This window comes from Peromyscus leucopus, chromosome X (assembly GCF_004664715.2).
Source record: "Peromyscus leucopus breed LL Stock chromosome X, UCI_PerLeu_2.1, whole genome shotgun sequence".
Classification (NCBI taxonomy): Eukaryota; Metazoa; Chordata; class Mammalia; order Rodentia; family Cricetidae; genus Peromyscus; species Peromyscus leucopus.
Genome location: NC_051083.1, coordinates 136,095,882 through 136,116,381, shown reverse-complemented (window position 1 = coordinate 136,116,381; position 20,500 = coordinate 136,095,882). Strand labels below are relative to the sequence as shown.

The window sequence follows — 20,500 nt, the reverse complement described above, 5'->3', positions numbered from 1 at the left end:
CCCAGAATTCTCTTCTCTGCTTGTCCCACCTATACTTCCTTTCTGGCTACTGGCCAATCAGCATTTTATTTATTAACCAATCAGAGCAGCACATTCACAGCATACAGAAAGACATCCCCAGCACTTCCCCCCCTTTTTTTTTCAAAAAGGAAGGTTTTCACTTTAACATAGTAAAATTACATATAACAAAAACAATTATCAAGCAAGAATTATAGTTATAATATCTAGTCTATTTGTATTTGGCAAAATTAAAGAAGATCTCTTATCTATCCTGTATTTGTGAGTCTAAGGTTTCATATCTACCTTATCTTTTATCATAACTAAGGAAATTATAACTATCTAGTCTTCAACTACATCAAAGACCTCAGAAGGATATAATATTACCTAAGTAACAGAAAGTACATTATAAGCAACTTCCAAAAATCTAGAATGACAGACAGCTGGCTGCCTGGAGAGTCATCCAAAGTTCCTCTGTAAAGTTGGGGCATCTGTCTTCAGCCCACAGGCTTAGAGTCTCTCAGTTACTTCACTCTGTGTCTTGTAGAATGTCTGGCAGTATCCTCTGTGAAGCAGGACCCTGAAGGACCATTTTGCCTTCCAAAGTTTAGTGGTTACCTTCCTATGGGTCCTGCATGTCCAGTCAATGCATTTTTTTTCAAGCAGTCAGGCAAGAACAGTTTCTTGCCCAAATGGCTATTTTTGTCAAGAAGAAGATAAACTCCATATGGAGTGTCTTTGACACCCATCCTCTCTGAAGTAAATCAGTCCTGCCAGGAGCAGACATGTTTCACTGTCCAGAAATTCATTTATTCATTTATTTATTTATTATTTATTACGTATACAGAAGAGGGTGCCAGATCTCATTACAGATGGTTGTGAGCCACCATGTGGGTGCTGGGAATTGAACTCAGGACTTCTGGAAGAGCAGTCGGTGCTCTTAACCTCTGAGCCATCTCTCCAGCCCCATAAGTTTTTAAAACATTTTAAATGACATATTCTGTAGGTCTTTGAAGTGTTTGAAGATTACCTATCTATCTGAAATATGTCTATGTATACCTAGAAAATTTAACATGACTGTAAGTTTGACTATCATAGAAGACTAGTTATTAATCTGTATTTTTTAATTATCCATTACAATCTAAATGAGTTACATAAACATAATACCTCAAACGAGAGTAGAAATACATATACAGTATAACAAAATTAAGTTTAAATTTGTATCAATAAACTAAAATCCATAGCAATGTAAAACATTTTTAAACAAGTTGTTGCTCTTTAAAAGTAGGTTCATTAATCTACCCTTTCATCCTATCATTATCTATACTATCCCCTTTTTTTCTCTAGAAAGAGATTGCATTTATAATCAACCTGATTTAAATAAAAATATTAGTTTTCCTCTGTTCCATCCAGAGGGTGGCTTTGGTTTAAAAGGTATTATTTCCTGGCTTTAGCCCAATGAAACATATCTTTAAACCTATAACCAGAGGAAATTTACTGAATTGAAGTGGTTGAGTGAGTTAAGGAGGAGGGAGTCTTCCCTAAATATTATCAGAATGAACAGAAGTGAGACAGCATTCCTATCTACATAAATAAACTTTAAAGCTGTCTCTTTTTATATATTTCATCAGGAGATAGTAAGTGCAGCATTAGCCCTAGGAGAATGAGGCCTGTGAATTTTACATGGAGAACTGAAACAAGGCCTGGTGGTCAGATGGCATCAGAGATCTGAGAAAGATAAATCTTACCTGAGTAAGCGATTGAAAGTGACAGAGACTGACCTGCTGGCTTCCTAGACAGCCACCTCAGGGTCCTCCGTGGTCATTGAAGGCAGAGGTCTCAAGGCAACAACATCAGTCTTTGGCTGCCAGGCCTAGGTCTGCCAGGCCTCAGAAGATCTGGCGGTTGTGGGGTAGGAACTTGTGGGGAGGACCAGCCTACTTTGTCTAGGCAAAAGTGAGGCAGTGGGTTCCCAGAGTCCTGTTGTCTGTGGTCTGAAGAAGGCCCTGGCAGCGGTCGAGGTTTTTCTGTGTCCATCTCAGTGACTGGTGCTGCCATTCTGAAGCAAGTTCTGTGTGGAGGTTCTTCTGTACCCAGCCATCTTCTTTGGAGGAAATGGTGCTGCCAGGAGTTATCAAGTCTCTCTATCATGAAAAGCTTTTTAATTCAACATTTTAAATACTATATTCTGAAGATCTCTGAAGCATTTGAGGGCTGTCCAAGTATATCTGAATAGACAAACTTGGTTTCTAGCTACTTGTTTTAAGCTCAACCCTGAAAACATATACAAGGGACTAAGTGAAGCTTATCCCTGTAGTTTTGGTCTTTGAGTACAGCCAGATTATAATCCTGAATGATTTATATAGAAATAATTATTTCTTAAGGCCATATAATACCTCTTTTGTTCTGCATAAAGAAGGTCAAGTGACTTATCCTTTTGCAGAACCATTTCATTTAATAAATATCAATAGACAATATTGGGTCCAGTTTTCTGGTATATCAATGGGCATTAGGTAACCATTTGGTCCCCTATGTGAGGGATTTTTCCTTTAAGCCTGAACTGGGAACAGGGAGCATGGGATAACGTATTTTTCTCCACAACTGCTTCAAGATGAAATGGGGCATAGGTGGTCAGGGAGGTTGAAAGGCCAGTCAAAGGTTGGGGGGGAATTTAGGCAATAGGGTATTAATCACACATATGTGATCATCTGACCTGGATGTAGAGACAGAGAACAATTATGTTTGGCTGGACTGGTGCATATCAGCCTTCAGCAAGTCCGTGCCTCAAGAGTTGAAGTCAGTAGCTGATGCCTGGATATGTCAGTCAGCCAAATGGAATCCCAATGAACCAGATATAGACTAGAGACAAGAGTGCCTTAGTAATTGGGGAGGAGTTTGAAAATTCAAGCTGTACTGTTGTACTTATCTGGAGTCCTTCTGACCTCTGTGAAGTGGATCCAATGGCTTCTTTTGATCCTCTGAGGCTTATATGAATTCTTATTTTATAAAAGGACATAAAAGTTTTATATATATTAGCAAAATTGCAGATTTGGGTTAAAAGGTATATACATTTTTGTTTAGAAAGAGCCAGTTACAGATTGGACAGAGATGTCTTTGGTCTGATGAGAAGTTTAAGTTTATATTTAGAAGACAACTAAAGAAAATTTAAAATCTTGAGCTTGTGACTGCTAGAGTTATTGCCACACCTGAATACAAACTGTACTACACAGCCATAGTGACAAAAGCAGTCTGATACTGATATAATCTAGGGGATTCTATCAGGTTCATTTTCACTGCCAGTTAAAGAATTAAAAGGTATCATTGTGGGCCCTGGCCCCCACTGTGAGTGGCTGCTGCCTTGCTTGCCAACCTTGACCAGATGTCCTCCCTATGCAGATTCCCTGCCGGTTTCCTTCTCACCTAAAGATCACCGCAGGTTCTTTGTTCCTCTATCCTGCATTTGGTGTAAATAGCTTAGATGCAAGAACATAGAACATTTGGTAGTGAACTTCTGCCCTCCGGGGATCCTCCATTGTGCTGTAGCCTGTATTTAAAGTTTCCTCCCTTTTTCAATAAACGGCATTTGGCATTTCAGCCGTGGCAAATGACTCGCTGTCTCTTGTCTCTATTTTTTAATCCGCAGCCCCTCGCTCGGACATGGTGAACAGGTATCGGTAACACAGGCGTCACCGCAACACATCATGAAATTTGCACACAAATGTATGGATCTAGAAAAAAATTATCCTGAGTGAGGTAACCCAGGCTCAGAAAGACAAATATGGTATGTACTCACTCATAGGAGGATACTAGATGTGAACAAGGATGACTGGACTGCTACTCACATCACCAGTGAGGCTACCTGTAAAACAGGACCCCAAGAAATACACGGGGATCACCCAATGACGGAGAAATGGATGAGATCTACATGAACAGCCTGGACATGACTGGGAGCAATGAACGGCGAGGGTGTAGGGAAAGAGAGCGGGAGATCCCACCTGGATCAAGAACAGAGAGGGAGAACAAGGAATAGGAGACCATGGTAAATGAAGACCACGTGAGAAAAGGAAGAAACAAAGTGCTAAAGAGGCCCACAGAAATCCACAAAGATACCCCCACAAAAGACTGCTGGCAATGGCCGAGAGACAGCCTGAACTTATCTACTCTGGTGATGGGATGGCCAAACACCCTAATTGTCATGCTAGAAACCCCATCCAAGGACTGAGGAATCTGGATGCAGAGATCCATGGCCAGGCCCTAGGTGGAGTTCCAGGAGTCCAATTGAGCAAGAAGAGGGATTTTATGAGTGAGAATTGTTGAACCAAGCTTGAATAAAGCACAGGGACAAATAGCCAAACGAATGAAAACACATGAACTATGAACCAATAGCTGAGGAGCCCCCAACTGGATCAGGCCCCCTGCATAAGTGAGACAGTTGATTAGCTTGAACTGTTTGGGAGGCACCCAGGCAGTGGGACCGGGACCTGTCCTCAGTGCATGAGCTGGCTGTTTGGAACCTGGGGCCTATGCAGGGACACTTTGCTCAGCCTGGGAGGAGGGGACTGGACCTGCCTGGACTGAATCTACCAGGTTGAACTCAATCCTCAGGGAGTCTCTGCCCTGGAGGAGATGGGAATGAGGGGGCTGGGGGAAGGCGCAGAGGGGGGAGGGCGGGAGGGGGGAGGACAAGGGACTTCATGGCTGATATGTAAAATTAAATTAAATTATAAAATAAAAATATAAATAAGAATTAAAAGGCAATTGTTGCATAACATATCCTGAACAGGCCTTTAACTTGTTGAACCAGTCCATCAGCAGGAGGTCTGCTGGTGGGAAACAAAAGCCTACTAGGATTTTGTTTTAAGTTGGCAGGCCTTTGTCTCAAGTCAGAAGTGCAAGGAAGAAGTCAGCCATCTTGGAAATTTATCACCTTTATTACCATGGCCTGCTGTGGATATTGTTCTATATAAATAAAACACTTGATGGCCAGTGACCAGGCAGGAAGTAGGTGGCCAGGCAAGAAGTAGGTGGGACAAGGAGAGAGGAGAATTCTGGGAAGCAGAAAGGAGGAGGGAGACACTGCAGCCACCGCCAGGACAAGCAGCATGTAGAGACTCTGGTAAGCCACCAGCCACGTGGCAAGGTATAGATTTATAAAAATGGGTTAATTTAAGATAAAAGAACAGTTAGCAAGAAGCCTGCCACGGCCATACAGTTTATAAGTGATATAAGCGTCTGAGTGATTATTTTATAAGTGGATTGTGGGACTGTGGGGCTTGGGGAACCTGGAGAGAAGCCCTCCAGCAACAATGGCCCCTCTCCCTATCTGTCCACCTACCTACCAGGGAGTCTAACTCCTGTCTCTCAATACCTTAATGCAAAACTTGAAGCTCTGAAATTACTAGGAGAAAACACTTCAAGATATAGGTACAGATAGAGACTTTTCAAAAACACCTCCAATAGTTCAGGAAATAATAACAAGAATTGAAATATAGGACTGCATGAAAGTAAAAAAGTTCACACAGCAAAGAAAAAAATACAGTGAAAAGACATACTACTGAATGGAGGAAAAACTTCATCAACTACAGATCTGACAGGAGATTACTATCTAGAATATATAAAGAACTTAACAAATTAAGCACCAGTGAGGCTAGAGAGATGCTTAGTGGTTAAGGGCATTCACTGTTCATCCAGAGGCTGACCAGCACTCTTCAGGCAACTCACAACTGTCTGTAACTCTAGCTCCAGCAGATCTGACCCTGTTTACACACACACACACACACACACACACACACACACACACACACACACACACAGAGAGAGAGAGAGAGAGAATAAAAATAATACTTTTTTTCAAAAACTAAGCAACAAAAGAGCAAATAATTCAATCAATAAATGGATGAATAAATTTCCTGATACTTTTTGTTATTATTCTGTTTGTCTTTTAATTGAGACAGAATCTCACTCTGTAGCTCAGACTGACCTCAACATTATACTAATCCTTCTGCCTCAACCTCCCATGTGCTAGGGCTATTGGGACAAATTCCCATGCCTAGCCCTGTTTGTTTTTATTTGTTTACAACAGGGTCTCATGGAGTATAGGCTGGCCTTGAACTCACAATCTTAAATATCTAGCAGGAGACCATAACCAAGGAGTGTTGTAATAGAAAGCAGAGAGAACTAGACTGGATCTATAATGGAGCTGTAAACACTGCTCAAAAAAGGCAGCAGCAGCCACAGTGTTCATGGAGAAAAGCTGACAGATCCCAGCCTTCTTTAACCACACCTCTGGTGGTCCTAACTGATAACCACATTCTCAGTCAGTTCCAGTAACCTTCTCAGAAATGAAAATGTGGTACTCAGCACAGTGCCATGAAGTTATTCTGATACTATTAGAGAAAAAGAAAGAAAGAAAGAAAAAAGAGAGAAAGAAAAGAAAAGAAAAACTCCTGCTCTTGAGCTGGAGAGATGGCTCAGCAGCTAAGAGCACTAGCTGCTCTTCCAGAGGACCTGGGTTTGAGACCCAGAATTCACATGGTGGCTCACAATTGTTTATAATTAGTTCCAGAGAATCTGTTGCTCTCTTCTGGTGTGCAGGCATACATGCAGAATAAACACTCATACATGAAGAAAAAATAAAAAATACCTCAAAACTTCTGATCTTGCCCTGTAATGGGGCTTACACCTTTAATCCCAGCACTCAGGAGGCAGAGGCAGGAGGAGTTCTGTGAGTTCGCGGCCAGAGAACTGGTCTCGGGTTCCAGGACAGCCAAGGTTACATAGAGAAACCCTGTCTCGAAAAACCAACTAATCAACCAAACAACAGCAACAACAACAACAAAAAAAAACTGAACAAAATAAAAAATAATAAATTCAAGAGATTTGTGAAAACAAAGCAGTTTTTTTATATAATTTAAAATTTTTATTTATGTGTACAGGTGTTTTTCCTGCATGTATGTCTGTGTAGCATGTACATACCTGGTGCTCGTGGTAGTCAGAACAGAGTGTTATATTCTCCTGGAACTGAATTTACAGATGGTTGTGAACCAACATATCCATGCTGGGGATTGAATCCAGGTCTTCTGCTAGAGCAACACATGCTTTTAATTAAATAGTTTGCTGTTTATTTAGTTTATTCAGATAGGGTCTCTCTAGATAGCTCTGGCTGTCCTGGAACTCACTATGTAGACCAGGTTGGCCTCAAATTCAGAGATCTGATCATCTCTGTCTCTAGAGTACTCGGATTAAAGGCGTGTTCCACCTGGCAAGACAGTGCTTCTTGTTTGATTGGTTTGTTGGTTTTGTTTTGTTTTTCAAGACAGGGTTTCTGTGTAGCCTTGGCTGTCCTGGAACTCACTCTATAGCCCAGGCTGGCATCAGACTCAAAGAGATCCTCCTGCCTCTGCCTCCCAGAGTGCTGGGACTAAAGGTGTGTACCATTCCTGGCTTTTTGTTTTGTTTACAGTGGTTTTTCAAATCCCCTTATTATGACAAATTCCTGTTGTCTTCTTTCATCTGCCAGGACTTGCCTCTTTCACAATTTCTTCATCTCATTGGTTCAGGATACAAAGTTTTATCTAATGAATATTCTGGGGCTTGAGACTGTTCCCTTTTCTGATTATGGACTCAGTCACATAGCATGCTACCTTAACTTTCCAACTCCCAGAATTCTAAGACCAGCAGGTGCCAGCTCACAGCTAGAGGTGAGGAAGGGTCCAAGCACCTCCTGTTCATCTGTAATTCTGAAGAGCTCTAAAAGTACCTCACACTGAATATGGACCACTGAATATGAACCACAACATTTGTTTCTTGCACTAATAAATTCTGAAGATGTATATGGATGTTTTGCCTGCATGTATATCTGTGCACCATGTTTGTAACTACTGGCCTCAAAGGTCAGAAGAGGATGTCAGATACCCTGGAAGTAGAGCTATAGAATGGTTGTGACTTCTTGATGTGGAATCACCATCATAATTGTGGAATAGACCTTTCTTGGTCTCATATCAGCTTACTTTTTTGTTGTATTCCCAGAATCCATCTACTTGACTTGGATTTAGAAATGTTGTAGAATGCTTGCCTAGCATGTGTGAGACCCTGAGCTTGATCTCTAGCACTGCATGATTTTTTAAAATAATTTTTATTTTTCTTTGTATCCAAACGGAGGAATTGTCATAGCTTTTTTGTTGTTGTTTCCTCTAATTCTGTCCTATGCTATGAACTAATCCTGAATTTTTGGGCCAAGTGCTCTACTATTGAGTTAAATCTCTAACCTTTCTATTTTATTTATTTATCTTTGAGACAGTGTTTTTTGAATCTTAGATGGTTTTTTAATAAAAAACCCAGAGCCAGAAATCAGGGTGAAAGCTGAAAAATCAGAGAAGCAGAACAGCCAGTCACTAGTTCTTACCTCTATGAAATCCTCAGCCTAAAGAGAGTGAGTTCCTGTTTCCTCACACCTTATATCCCTTTCTCTGCCCTGCCACATTACTTCCTGGGATTAAAGGCGTGTGTGCTTCTCTGTTTGCAGTGTGGCCTTGAACTTACAGAGATCCAGACGGATATCTATCTCCTGAATGCTAGAATTAAAGGTGTGTGCTACCACTGCCTTCTGTGTCTAATCTAGTGGCTGGCTCTGTCCTCTGATTTCCCAGATAAGTTTACTAGGGTACACAATATATTACCATAAGACAGGGTCTCACTGTGTAGCTCTGGCTGACTTGGAAAAAAAACAAATAAACAACAACAACAAAAATCCAGGAATTTGCTTATAAGCCAGGGTAGCCTTGAATTCACAGAGATCTGCCTGCATCTTCCAGCCACCATGCCCAGCTCTTTTGTTTGTTTTTGAGACAGAATTTCTTGTATCCCAGGTTCACCTCAAATTGATGACTATGTGACGATGTGACCACATGTGTGCCCCATCAGACCCCATTTATTCCATGTTGGGGATAGAACCCAGGATTTTGTGTATGCTAGGCAAATATTTTATCAACTGAGCCATAATCGTAGCCCCAGGGCATTTTTTGGGAGGAGGGGTTGTTCCAATGTCCCAAGCTGGTCCCAAGCTAAGTTACTCTTCCTCATCAAATGGATTCACTCATATTCCTACACAGGCGCTGTTTGCTTCCTTTGTTTTACTCTTAAATTCCCAACTATAATCCAACAAGAAATTAATTTTAAAATCTTATTTAGGGGCTGGAGAGATGGCTCAGAGGTTAAGAGTACTGACTGCTCTTCCAGAGGTCCTGAGTTCAATTCCCAGCAACCACGTGGTGGCTCACAACCATCTGTAATGAGATCTGGTGCCCTCTTCTGGCCTGTAGTCATACATGCTGTATACATAATAAATAAATAAATAATTCTTTTTTAAAAAAAAATCTTATTTAGAGCTCAGCAGTGGTGGCACACTCCTTCAATCCCAGCACTCAGGAGGCAGAGGCAGGTGGATCTGTGTGAGTTTAAGGTCAGCTGGTCTACAGCATGAGTTGTAAGACAGCATTGAAAAACAAAAAAAAAAGTATTTAGTTGAAGAGTTGGGTCTCTTCTTATACCAGGTGTATATCAGGGATTGAACTCAGGTTGTTTGATTTGGTGGCAAGTGCTCTGACCTTCTGAGCCATCTTGCTAGCTCATTTAGTAACATCTTACTTATTTTTAAAATTATTATTATATTTTTGTGTTTTTTCTTTTTTTGAGACAGGGTTTCACTGTATAGCCCTGGCTGTTCTGGAACTCTCTCTGTAGACCAGGCTGGCCTTGAACTCACAGAGATCCTCCTGTCCTTGCCTCCCAAGTGCTGGGATTAAGGTATGCACCATTATTTCTGGCTGCCTTTTAGTAGCATTTTAAAACTGAATTATATCAAAATATAAGAAAATATATGTTTGTATACACACACAGGAATGCACACATATGAATGTATACAACTTAAGGAATAAAAGCAAAGTATGAACTAGTGATAATAAGTGTAAAACATGGAAACTTGAAATATTTCTTTTTTTAAATTTAATTAATTAATTTGAAATATTTCTTGTAGTTATTTATTATGTGTGTTGGGAGATTGTGAGAGGAAAATTTTGGAGGTTTTTTTGCAGGGGGGGGGCTTTCAGGACAAATTTTCTCTGTGTAACAGCTCTGGCTGTCATGGAACTTACTCTGTAGACCAGGCTGGCTTTGAACTCAGAGATCTGCTCACCTTTGCTTACCAAGTGCTGAGATTAAAGGCATGTGCTACCACCACCCAGGCTGTTGTTGTTGTTGTTTTGATTCTCTAGATAGGGTTTCTCTGTGTAGTCCTGCTGTGCTGGAACTCAATCTGTAGACCAGGCTGGCATTGGACTCAGAGATCCATTTGCCTCTGCCTCCCAAGCGCTGAGAGCACTATTTTTTGGAGCCAGTTCTTTCCTTCTGTGGTGCCCATGTCTCAAGACCCTGGAGCAAGACCACCACAGAGCCAATATCCGATAAAAAACACACAGGGGTTTATTGATAATAAGCAAGTTGGGGCTTGGTCCGTGTCCAACACTCTGACACAGAGGGTGGAGGAGGATGGCCCTGAGCTCTCAGGGTGAGGGGTTTTTAAAGGGAAAACCCGCAAGCAGGTGTACAAGCCTTTGCGTCTTATGATTGGATGAGGGTGTATAACCTTTGAATTAACTGGTTGGGGTTATGTGGGCGCCATGGGCCCTGGCCCCCGACTGGGAGTGGCTGTGGCCTTGCTTGCTGACCTTGATCAGATGTCCTCCCTATTCAGATTTCCTGCCGGTATCCACCCTTCTGAATGCTTAAGGGAAGTTCCTTGTTTGTGTATCCTGCATTTTGGGCGTTAACAACTTAGATGCAAGAATGTAGAACATTGGATCTGGAATGTAGACCATTGGTATCGAACTTCTGCCCTCCGGGGGTTCCTCCATTTGTGCTGTAAGCCTGTATTTAAGGTTTCTTCCCTCTTTCAATAAAGGGCATTCGACATCCAATCGTACGAATGACCCGCTGTCTCTTGTCTCTATTTTTTAATCCGCAGCCCTTCGCTCGGACATGGTGAACGGGTATTGGTAATGCGGGCGTTACCGCTACAGGGTTACAGTTATTTTGGGGCAGGCCTGGACAAGTCCCATGCTCTGTCCTTGAGCTGTCCTGGAGGCTGGCTGGCCTACTACATACTGACTGTGGGGGCTGACTCAGTGGCTTAGGGTCTGTCCTTGAGCGGCCATGGAGGCTGGCTGCCCTCACACATTCGCATTGACCTATGCATGTAGCTGTTGCTGGATGGCTTCTCTCCAGGTTCCCCAAGCCCCGCAGTCCCACAATCCACTTATAAAATAATCACTCAGATGCTTATATCACTTATAAACTGTATAGCCGTGGCAGGCTTCTTGCTAACTGTTCTTTTATCTTAAATTAACCCATTTTTATAAATCTATACCTTGCCACGTGGCTGGTGGCTTACCAGAGTCTCTACATGCTGCTTGTCCTGGCGGTGGCTGCAGTGTCTCCCCTCTCAGCCTTCCGCTTCCCAGCATTCTCCTCTCTCCTTGTTCCACCTACTTCCTGCCTGGCAACCTACTTCCTGCCTGGTCACTGGCCATCAATGTTTTATTTATATAGAGCAATATCCACAGCACATAGCTCTAAGTTGGTGAGGGATCCCAGACAGTAAACGACTGGCTGAACCTTGAGCAGTCAGAGTACATGCAGAAAAGGAGCTACTGCAAGGACTCTGTTTTTTGTTCATTGGCCCTCCCAGAAATGGCTTGCTGAAGTCTCAGACACTTGTACTGAGCTCTCAGGAAGGATATTCCTCAAGAAGACCTATTGGTCTTCTCCTGAAAGGCTGCATAGCAGCCCTGGTCTCAAGTTCTGCTTTTGGGAGAAACACTTGATAAGCACTTACACCTCTTTTCTAGATTTCAGGCTATTCCTATTTCTGTCTTGTGAACCAGAGTGGGGAGGAAAGGAAAAGTCTTGGAGCAGCCTTCCCCAATACTGTTAATTAAACATCCCTATGCTGCTACAAATTTCCTCACTTGCCAGAGTCTGGAGATAAAAGCACGAGGCAGTTTTATCAAGGGATCTTCTGGAGGCAGGGGCTAGAGGCTGAGCAGCTCTCCTAGGCAGCCTCTGGGAACCTAGTGTTTGATTTGTTCTTGTTTTCTAGGCAAGGGCCCTCTAGAACCTGCCTTATCCAAGAAGAGGAACAGGCTGTGGGAGGGAAGAGGTAGGAGAAGGAGAGGCTAAAAGAGAAGTGTGAGGAATGAAGGCTGTAACAGAGAAACAGGTAGGCAGCAGTTCCAGGGCAAACAAGGCGTGGGCCCATGAGGGCCCCAAAGCATAAGGCTTCTCCTTTCACCATTCCACGCTTTTCTTTTCTTTAAACAAAGGTATCCATTTCAAAGACAGCAAGGGAATGGCTCAGTTAAAGCTGGGAACCAGTCATTAAAGAGACAGAGGGAAAAGTGAAGACATTGGGGCTGATATGTCCAGAGCCTGGGAAAAGGGTGAAATAGCCTCTCCTTGCCAAGGTCCCGAACTCTCTCCAGGAGTCCTGGGAGGCTTCTTCAAAGGGGACCCTCTTTCTCAGAGCCGCACCTAGCAGACAGGTCCGCTAAACAACCTGCCATCGGACACAGGCGTCACCGGGTGCCAGGGGCTCCACTGCCCGCTGCCATCCAGGCCCCGCCCCCAGCTTCCCGCGCCGACTCTCCCAGCTCCCCGCTGCTCCCGCCCGCACCCAGCCCCTCGCCTTCTCTGGCGCGCGTGCGCCCCGTCCCCGCATACCTCCCCCGCCGCCGCTGCGGGCGCGCGCGCGTTCCCGGCGGCCCAGGCAGGAGCTGGAGACCAGCGACCGGCTGCAGGCCAGGCTCTGAGAGGGCGCCGCGAGCCCGAGAAGTGGGACCCTGCGAGGCTGCAGCTGGCGCGGGCCTGGCCGCCCCTCTGTCGGAGGGCCGGGCCACAGCGCCAAGCGCAGAGGCTGGGCTCCCGGGGCTGACGGCCATGGGCGGGAGCCGGAGACGGCAGCGGCAACGGCAGCGGCAGCAGCGGGCCCCACGGGCGGGGAGGCGCGTGGCCCACGGCCCCTGACGGCCCCGGAGGCGAGGCGTGCTCCCGCGCTTCCTGAGGGGGCCGTAGCCAGGCAACGCCCGGCGCGCCCGCCCATCCCCCGCTGCCCTTTTTTCCCTGCCTGGGTGCGAGGGAGCATGTCTGTGTCTGGCTTCGGCCAGCAAAGAGTTAAGTCGAGGGGCGTGGAGCTGCCTTCCTCTTGGGGGTGTGCCCCCCTCCCCCGCTAGGCGGCTCGGCCTCCCGCGGTAGGGTATGGCCTGGGGTCCGTGCCCGGGACCCGTGGTCCCACGCACCGGCCAGTGAAAGACGCCTTCCTCTTCCCGCCCTCTTCTTTCCCTTGCCGGCCAGCACCATGGGATGTAATATGTGCGTGGTCCAGAAACCGGAGGAGCAGTACAAAGTGATGCTTCAGGTAGGGCGCCTGGGCTGCTAGGGCAAGAGGCGCAGCCAGGCCAAGGAAAACTGTAAACCTCAGGGGAGGGCCACGTGGAGGCGGAGAGGCAGCTGTGGGAGGGCGAGAGGGCTCGGAGAGGAAAAGGTAGGAAGTCGATCTCACCCTCAGATTATGGGTTGCTGGGTGCTGGCGCCCTGTGGGAACCAGGTATTGAGGGAATGAACCGGGTGGAGATAGGTAGGTGTTCGAGGCACATCACCAGGCATCCCAACCGAGTACATAAGGACTATGAACTATGTGTCCAGATTAGCCCGGGTGGGAAGTTAGGATTCTGTCCCAGCACTGAGAGGCGCTCTGTGGCCCGCTCGTGACGGAGGTTGCATAGCAACGGGCTGGGTTCCCCCGTTTGGACCCAGAACCAAAGAAGCTGTAGAGTTCCCACGGGCCAGAGAGTGAATCCCGTCCTGGCAGCCCAGACTCAAAACACATCGACAACTGAGCAGGGTTTGGGTACCCATTCTCGCACCCAACTCTCTGGTCTGACCCAGTAATGACTGCAAACTCCTGGGCCTCAGGAATCTGGGATGAGTGGGTGACGCCAGGATCGATGGTGCCCAGCACGCGCTCTATTAGCATCCGCTTTGGCCTGCTGGGTCTTGGGGACAAGGAGGGCGATGCGAGCGACTCCTGAGGAGCGGGAGGAGACACCCTGCTGCACGCTCGCACCTTGAGCCCAGCCCCTGAGCCACGAGTGGGGTTTCCTTGCCTGTGCGTGGCGTAACTACGTGAGTGCGTGCCTGTGCCCTGTCTGTGTGTGCGCGGAGGCTCTCCAGCCCCGCGCGTGTGTACTTTTTGTGTGCACCCTTCGAGTTGTTTAGAGAAATGTGTCCCGGATGATGTTCACTGAGACACACAAGTGCTAAGTGTAGAGAGGTCGAGATCAGAGAGTGTCAGGACCAGGAGCAGATGTGGGTGCAGACAGGTGAGTTTAGTGACTTGTGCCTCAGCTACTGAGTTTGTTGATCAGAACCAGGGAACAAGTGCGCGCAGGAGGTCTTGGCTCAGAGAGAACCTGTAGGCTCCTGAACAAATAGAGATAACTCTTCAGGAAAGCGGCAAGAGTAGCAGGGGAGATGGTGTCAATCATAGTAGTGGGATGGTATTGAGGTGGCTTCGGAAGCCGATCATTCTTACTGTGGTCTTACCTTCATCATGAGCACTTATAGGAAATAATGGGCAAGAGATGGTGGGCATGGAGCACCACGTTGGGGGAGGCGCTTCTGGTCTCTTCTTTTTGGTTCTGCGGTCTCCCTTTTTATGTCCTCCCTAATTATTCCCTCAGCCAAACCCTGCCCCATCGCTGTTGTTTCTCCACTCTTGTTTCCACTATTTGGATCCCTCACCTGTCCGTTGCCACCCTTCTAGTGGGTAAGAATCGGAAATGACCTAGCTTGGAACCGACAAAAGGGGTTCAGTAAAACACATTGGATTTCAGAACTAGGGCTGCCTCTGTTTGGGTTTCAATGGGCAGGAAGGCTGAGGTGACCCTCGGTAGACCCTGAGAGCCCCCACCTCTTACAGAAAGGACTTGCCCTCAGCTACGTGGCTGGCTAAAAGGGAGGCCACTGCAGAGCAACCTTCATCCTCTGTGCTCAGCTCCCATGGGTTGCTATTTTAAAATTTGGACACAAACTTTCGTTTTCTTGGTTCTCCTTGGCAGACCAGATGCTTTTTAAAAACAGAGCTATCCTTTCAAATTAAGTTAAAAAAAAAAAAAAGGAATGAATGTAGAAACAATATATGGAAAGTAGTGAAAGCTATTAGGTAGCCCAGGTGAGGAGATTATGGGAAAGGGATGTTTATAGACCTCAATGAGAGTTTCCTTCAGGCCGGATCCTACCACATCAGAAGGCAACTTTTGTCCTGAAAAGCCTGGCAGTTTCCAGTATCCCTTTCCTGCATCCTGAGATCCTTAAACATGTGCCTTTCCTCATATTGAGTGCCCTTCTCCCTGTCTCTTTCAAAGTGACTTCATATTAACTCATGGCCTCTGCAACTTGCCGGTAGAGACTCTCTCACCATGACACTAGAACTTAAAAGAAATCATAGCTTTATTGACATCAAATTCACAGGCCATATAATGTATCTTTTCAAAGAATACAATTCAGTGCTTTTGGCTAGTGTGGATAATGCTACAATGAATACTGGTATACAAATGTCTGAATCTGCTTTCAATTGTTTTGAGTAATGCCTAAAAATGGAGTTGTTGGACCATATAGTAATCCCCAGTCATCTCTTCCTGGTGATGGTACCATTTAACACCAACTAACACCAGCGATGTATAAGAGTTCCAATTTCTCCACATGCTTGTCAACACATAATTTTCTGGTGATCTCTTATCTTATGGGTATAAAGTGGCATCTTTTGTGGGTTTTTTTGTTTGCTCAGATGTATTGCTGGGGGTGGAAGCCAAGAGCTAGTTAGGAGCTAGGCAAGAGCTCCACCATGGAGCAGTACCCCCAGCTCTCATTGTGGAATTGATTTGCATATCTGTTGGCTAAATGCTGTAAAGCATTTTTTTTCTTGTGCTTATTGTGTTTACATATCCACTTTGCAGAAGTGTCTGTCTCTATGCTATTATGATGGAGCATTCTGGGAAGTTTTGAAGTTAGGAAGTAGTTGGTCCTCCAACTTTATGTCTTTTTAAAGATTGTTTGGTTCTATTGCATCCCTTATTTCCTTGTGAATTTTGGGACCAACTTGTTTTCTGAAAATAAACTGGGATTTTGATGGGGTGGAATTGACTCCATAGCTCAGATTGTAGAATATTGCTTGTTTATTTGGGCCAGGTCTTTATTTCAAATATGGCTTGTATTTGTTAAATTTATGTTAGGATTTATCATCATCATCATTTTTAATTGTGTATGGATCAGGTGGCCTGGTTCCCTCAGAGGCCACAGAGGGCATGAGTGCACATGGGACTGGACAGACCCCTGGAACTGGCATTATGGACATTTGTGAGCCACCTGGATGCTGAGAATTGAACCTGGGTCCTCTGCAAGAGCAGCCAGTGCTCTTAACTGATAAGCCATCTCTCCAGCCCAACTATTTTATTCTTTTTGATGTTATTGTAAGTGGAATTTCTTTTTAAGGCAGCCTAACTATATCCCAGGTTAGTCTAGAACTTACTATGTAGCAGGCTGGGCTTAAACTCATAACAGTTCTCTTGCCTCAGCTTCTCAAGTACATAAGTCATTATGTCAGGCTTGGACTTGTTTTCTAAATTTCAGAATAAGATAAGGCAGTCTTTAGTCACTGGATGTTAAACAGGTCCTGTTCTATGTCTCAACGATCAACTGAATGGGCTGCAGCAACAATGACTTACTTCTACCTCCGGTATCCCAGGGGACCTAATGCTGACCATGAAGGAGATACATTCAAGCTGCTTCCATCAGCTTATCCACTATAGACAAGTGCTCTTTCACTGTTAACAAGTGGGGAAATTGAGGCAGGAAGATCAAGAGAGTTTGAGGCCTCTACTCCATAACATGATCCTGTAGTATAATAATTGATAATAAATTAAATAAATAAATAAGAGCAGGAGCTGGAGAAATGGCTCAGCAATTAAAAGCACTTGCTGCACTTCCAGAGGAGGCACATTTGATTCTTAGTACCCACATGGTGGCTCACAACTGTCTGTAACCCTAGTTCTAGGGAATCTGATGGCCAGGGGAACACCAAGGAATACATATGGTACACAGACATTCATACAGGCAAAATCCACATGCACATAAATTATCAATTAAAAAAACAGCTACCCTCCTCCTTACTGGTAGAAGTGAACACTTTTCCCTCTCAGATTATGAACAAGGCAAGGATGTCTGCTCTTACCACATCTACTCAACAGTATAGTGGAGGTTCCAGTCACAACAGATGGCAAGAAAAAGAAAATGCATCTGGATTGGGAATAAGTTTGTTTCTATTTGCTAAGAATGTTGAAGTCCCAGTTGTGTACCACCTGGGTTTAGCAGGTTGAGGAAGTTATCTTCTGTCCCTGGTTTGTTAAAAAATTTTTATAATGGGAGATTATTATTTTGTCAAATGCTTTTTCTGTCACTATTGAGATGATTGTGTGATTTTGTTATCTATTTGACTGATAAGATCTGTTATAGGCCCTTAAGCATGTCAGAACTTCATACCTATGTCTATTATTTTAGTTGTGCCCTTCTAGCATACTTAAGCAGGTTGAGTATGTTTATGAAATATTCCCTCTGGAAAAAAAGGGGGAATATACCTCTTTCCCTGATTAAAAAGGATGACTGCATGTTGACATAGAAAAGAAGAGTGGAAAATTGGAAGTAGCATGCATCTGGTACCATGCTACAAAGCACCTTCTCAGAGGCTTTCCTGATGCTTCTGCTTGCCACCTCTATTCATCACCAGCAGGCCCTCTTGTCATTCATGTGTCTAATCAGGTCCCAAATTCTATAGACCTTATCTATCTTTGTTTTTCCTGTTATCCTGGTCTTCTTTAACTTGTCATTCCTTCTATGACTCTGACATGCTAGCTTGCCTAGCACATGTTGGTGCTTAGTAAATCAGCCTCCACAAAGGTCTCCACTGGAAGTCACTCATTACTTCTGGGGAGCATTATGCCCACCTATGACATTAGAGGAAAGGGGTGAGTTTAGGACAGGCCTATGATACATAGCCAGCTCCCCTTCCTCTCTCACCCCACCCCAGACAGAGTTCTTCTGTGTAACCACCCTGACTGGCCTTGAATTCAGAGATCTGCCTCCTGAGTGTTGGAATTCAAGGCATTTGTCACCACCTTCCTTTAGGTGATCTTGCAAGGTTTTCTTCCAGTACCTGCTTGCTGAGTCCCTACTGTGACAGGCTCCATCCCAGGTGTTGGATCTGGTGGAAACTCCTCCCCCACTACTCAGCTCGAGAGATTTGGATCTGCTTGCCCACCTTGCATCCTTTTCTGAGGAAGGGAAATCATTAGAGGGAATGGAAAGGAGGCTACTGAATTTTAACAGCTATCTCCCATATATGGTCAACTTGCTTTGTACCATTGTCCCAAGATTTTCTCTTTTTAAAATTAATTTTACACCAGGAGGTGGTGGCACACGCCTTTAACCCTAGCACTCGAGAGGCAGAGCCAGGCAGATCTCTGTGAGTTTGAGGCCAGCTACAGAGAGAAACCCTGTGTGTGTGAGTGGTGGGGGGTGGGGAGCCCAAAACAAAACAAAAAAGATAAAAATTAATTTTACATTTTTTTTTTGTACTTACTGTGGGTGAGGATGAATGTGTGCCACATTGCACATGTGAAGATCAGAGGACAACTTTTAGGAGTCAGTTTTTTACCATGTAAGTTCCTGGGATAAAATGCAGGTGCAGATCATCTCTTAGGTCTCCTCCTCCCTCCCCTCTCTCCCCTGAGTTCTTATAGTTACAGACTGGCCTTGAACTCTGTAGTTGAGAATGATCTTGAACTCTGGATTTCCTCCTTCCCCTTTTTTGAGATAGGTCTAGCACAGGCTTGCTTCAAATGTGTAGGTGAGACTCACATCTCAGCCTTTGGTGTCAAAGAGCAAATTATTATGTGGTTCTGGGTACTGAATCTAGGGTCTTTTGTATATGCTAGGCAAATGCCCTACCACTGAACTGCATCCCTAACTCTTTACCTCTGAGTTCTGAGGGCTTTCTGTTCCATTGAAATAAATTGTGACAGAAACATTAGCAGTTGCAGGGATGGTCAGTGTAGTACGGGTATCCAGACTCTTGGGTATGACACCAATCACCGCTGTCTCTGTTACAATGGTTTTGCAGGTATGTAGACATAATATATAAAACCTGTTTCACTTCACATTCCAAACACATGCTAATTATACCTTAGTTAACTTCAAAACTCAGAACATCATGTTTACACATGTACACCCCACAGTAAATGTGTTTCTTTTCAGCCCTTTGACATGTGGGGTATCTCCGTGGTCTAGTTCTTTCATTTTCCTCCATCAGGTTGATGTGGTAGTAGGTAAGAGTAGTTCTGCCCCCAACCCTTACCTGTGGGCAAGTCTTTGGGTGGCTGTGTGCCTCAATTTCCCCACTTGTTAATAGTGAAAGAGCACTTGTCTATAGTGGATAAGCTGATGGAAGCAGCTTGAATGTATCTCCTTCATGGTCAGCATTAGGTCCCCTGGGATACCGGAGGTAGAAGTAAGTCATTGTTGCTGCAGCCCATTCAGTTGATCGTTGAGACATAGAACAGGACCTGTTTAACATCCAGTGACTAAAGACTGTCTTATCTTATTCTGAGAGTTTCTCTAATGTGAAAGAAAAGTGAAATAAAAACAGAGGAAAGGGCTCAAATTGTGAAGTATAGCATGCAGGGTGAGTTAGGAGAGGGACAGGGACAACAGTAGAGGCATAATATGCACAGAAGGAACAGGCTGGGAAGTTGCAGGCCCAGGTGTCAAGATACCTTCCTTTTCATAATGCATTCTGTCTGATCTTCACTACAGCATAGAGCAGATAACATCATTCTGATTATGGGTAACTATGGACCTTGCCCTTGCTCTACCAAGTTAGATGGAGGTAATGAGAGCTTTGGCTCCTGGCAGTTTATATTGTGCACGGGGAAAACTGAACAAACACCCAAAGGGCATGGTTTCAGGAAGTTGATTATTGACCTTATAGGGCATTCCTTCTTCCTGTCAGCTGGCCTCTGGAAAGGCAGGGAGAGTTATCTCAGCCAACTCTGAACCAGCATTACCCACACTGCAGCTTTGGAAGAGAAGGGAGATGCTGAAGCCTGATCTAGTTTCTAAAGGAATTTTGCGGCAGAGTCTTTTATGCCCCCCCCCCCAATTCATGACCACTTCCTCTGCCCCAGATTTACACCCCTCCCCCCAGGCCAGACTCCACCCCCACCAGAGGGAGATCCTTGTTCAAATGTAAATCCAGATTAAGAGCTGTGAAGGGTGGGATGTGGGGCTTGTTTGTTTCCGGAGTCTGCATTTCCTTCTCAGAAGCTGGGAGTGTTGTTTT

At 44.7% G+C, this 20,500-nt stretch overlaps 1 protein-coding gene across 4 annotated transcripts in view; it reads left to right on the top strand.

Annotated features, from left to right (window-relative positions):
- Window positions 1-12,798: 12,798 nt before the first annotated feature.
- Pdzd4 (PDZ domain containing 4) overlaps window positions 12,799-20,500 on the top strand; it is a 30,294-nt gene continuing 22,592 nt past the window's right edge. For 2 of the 4 annotated variants that reach the window (XM_028888507.2, XM_028888503.2), the window contains exon 1: window positions 12,799-13,465. In XM_028888507.2, the coding sequence (XP_028744340.1) occupies window positions 13,406-13,465 (60 nt within the window). In that variant the 5' untranslated portion in view covers window positions 12,799-13,405. The remainder of the gene's footprint in view (window positions 13,466-20,500) is intronic. The other 2 variants (XM_028888506.2, XM_028888505.2) reach the window with 2 other exon arrangements.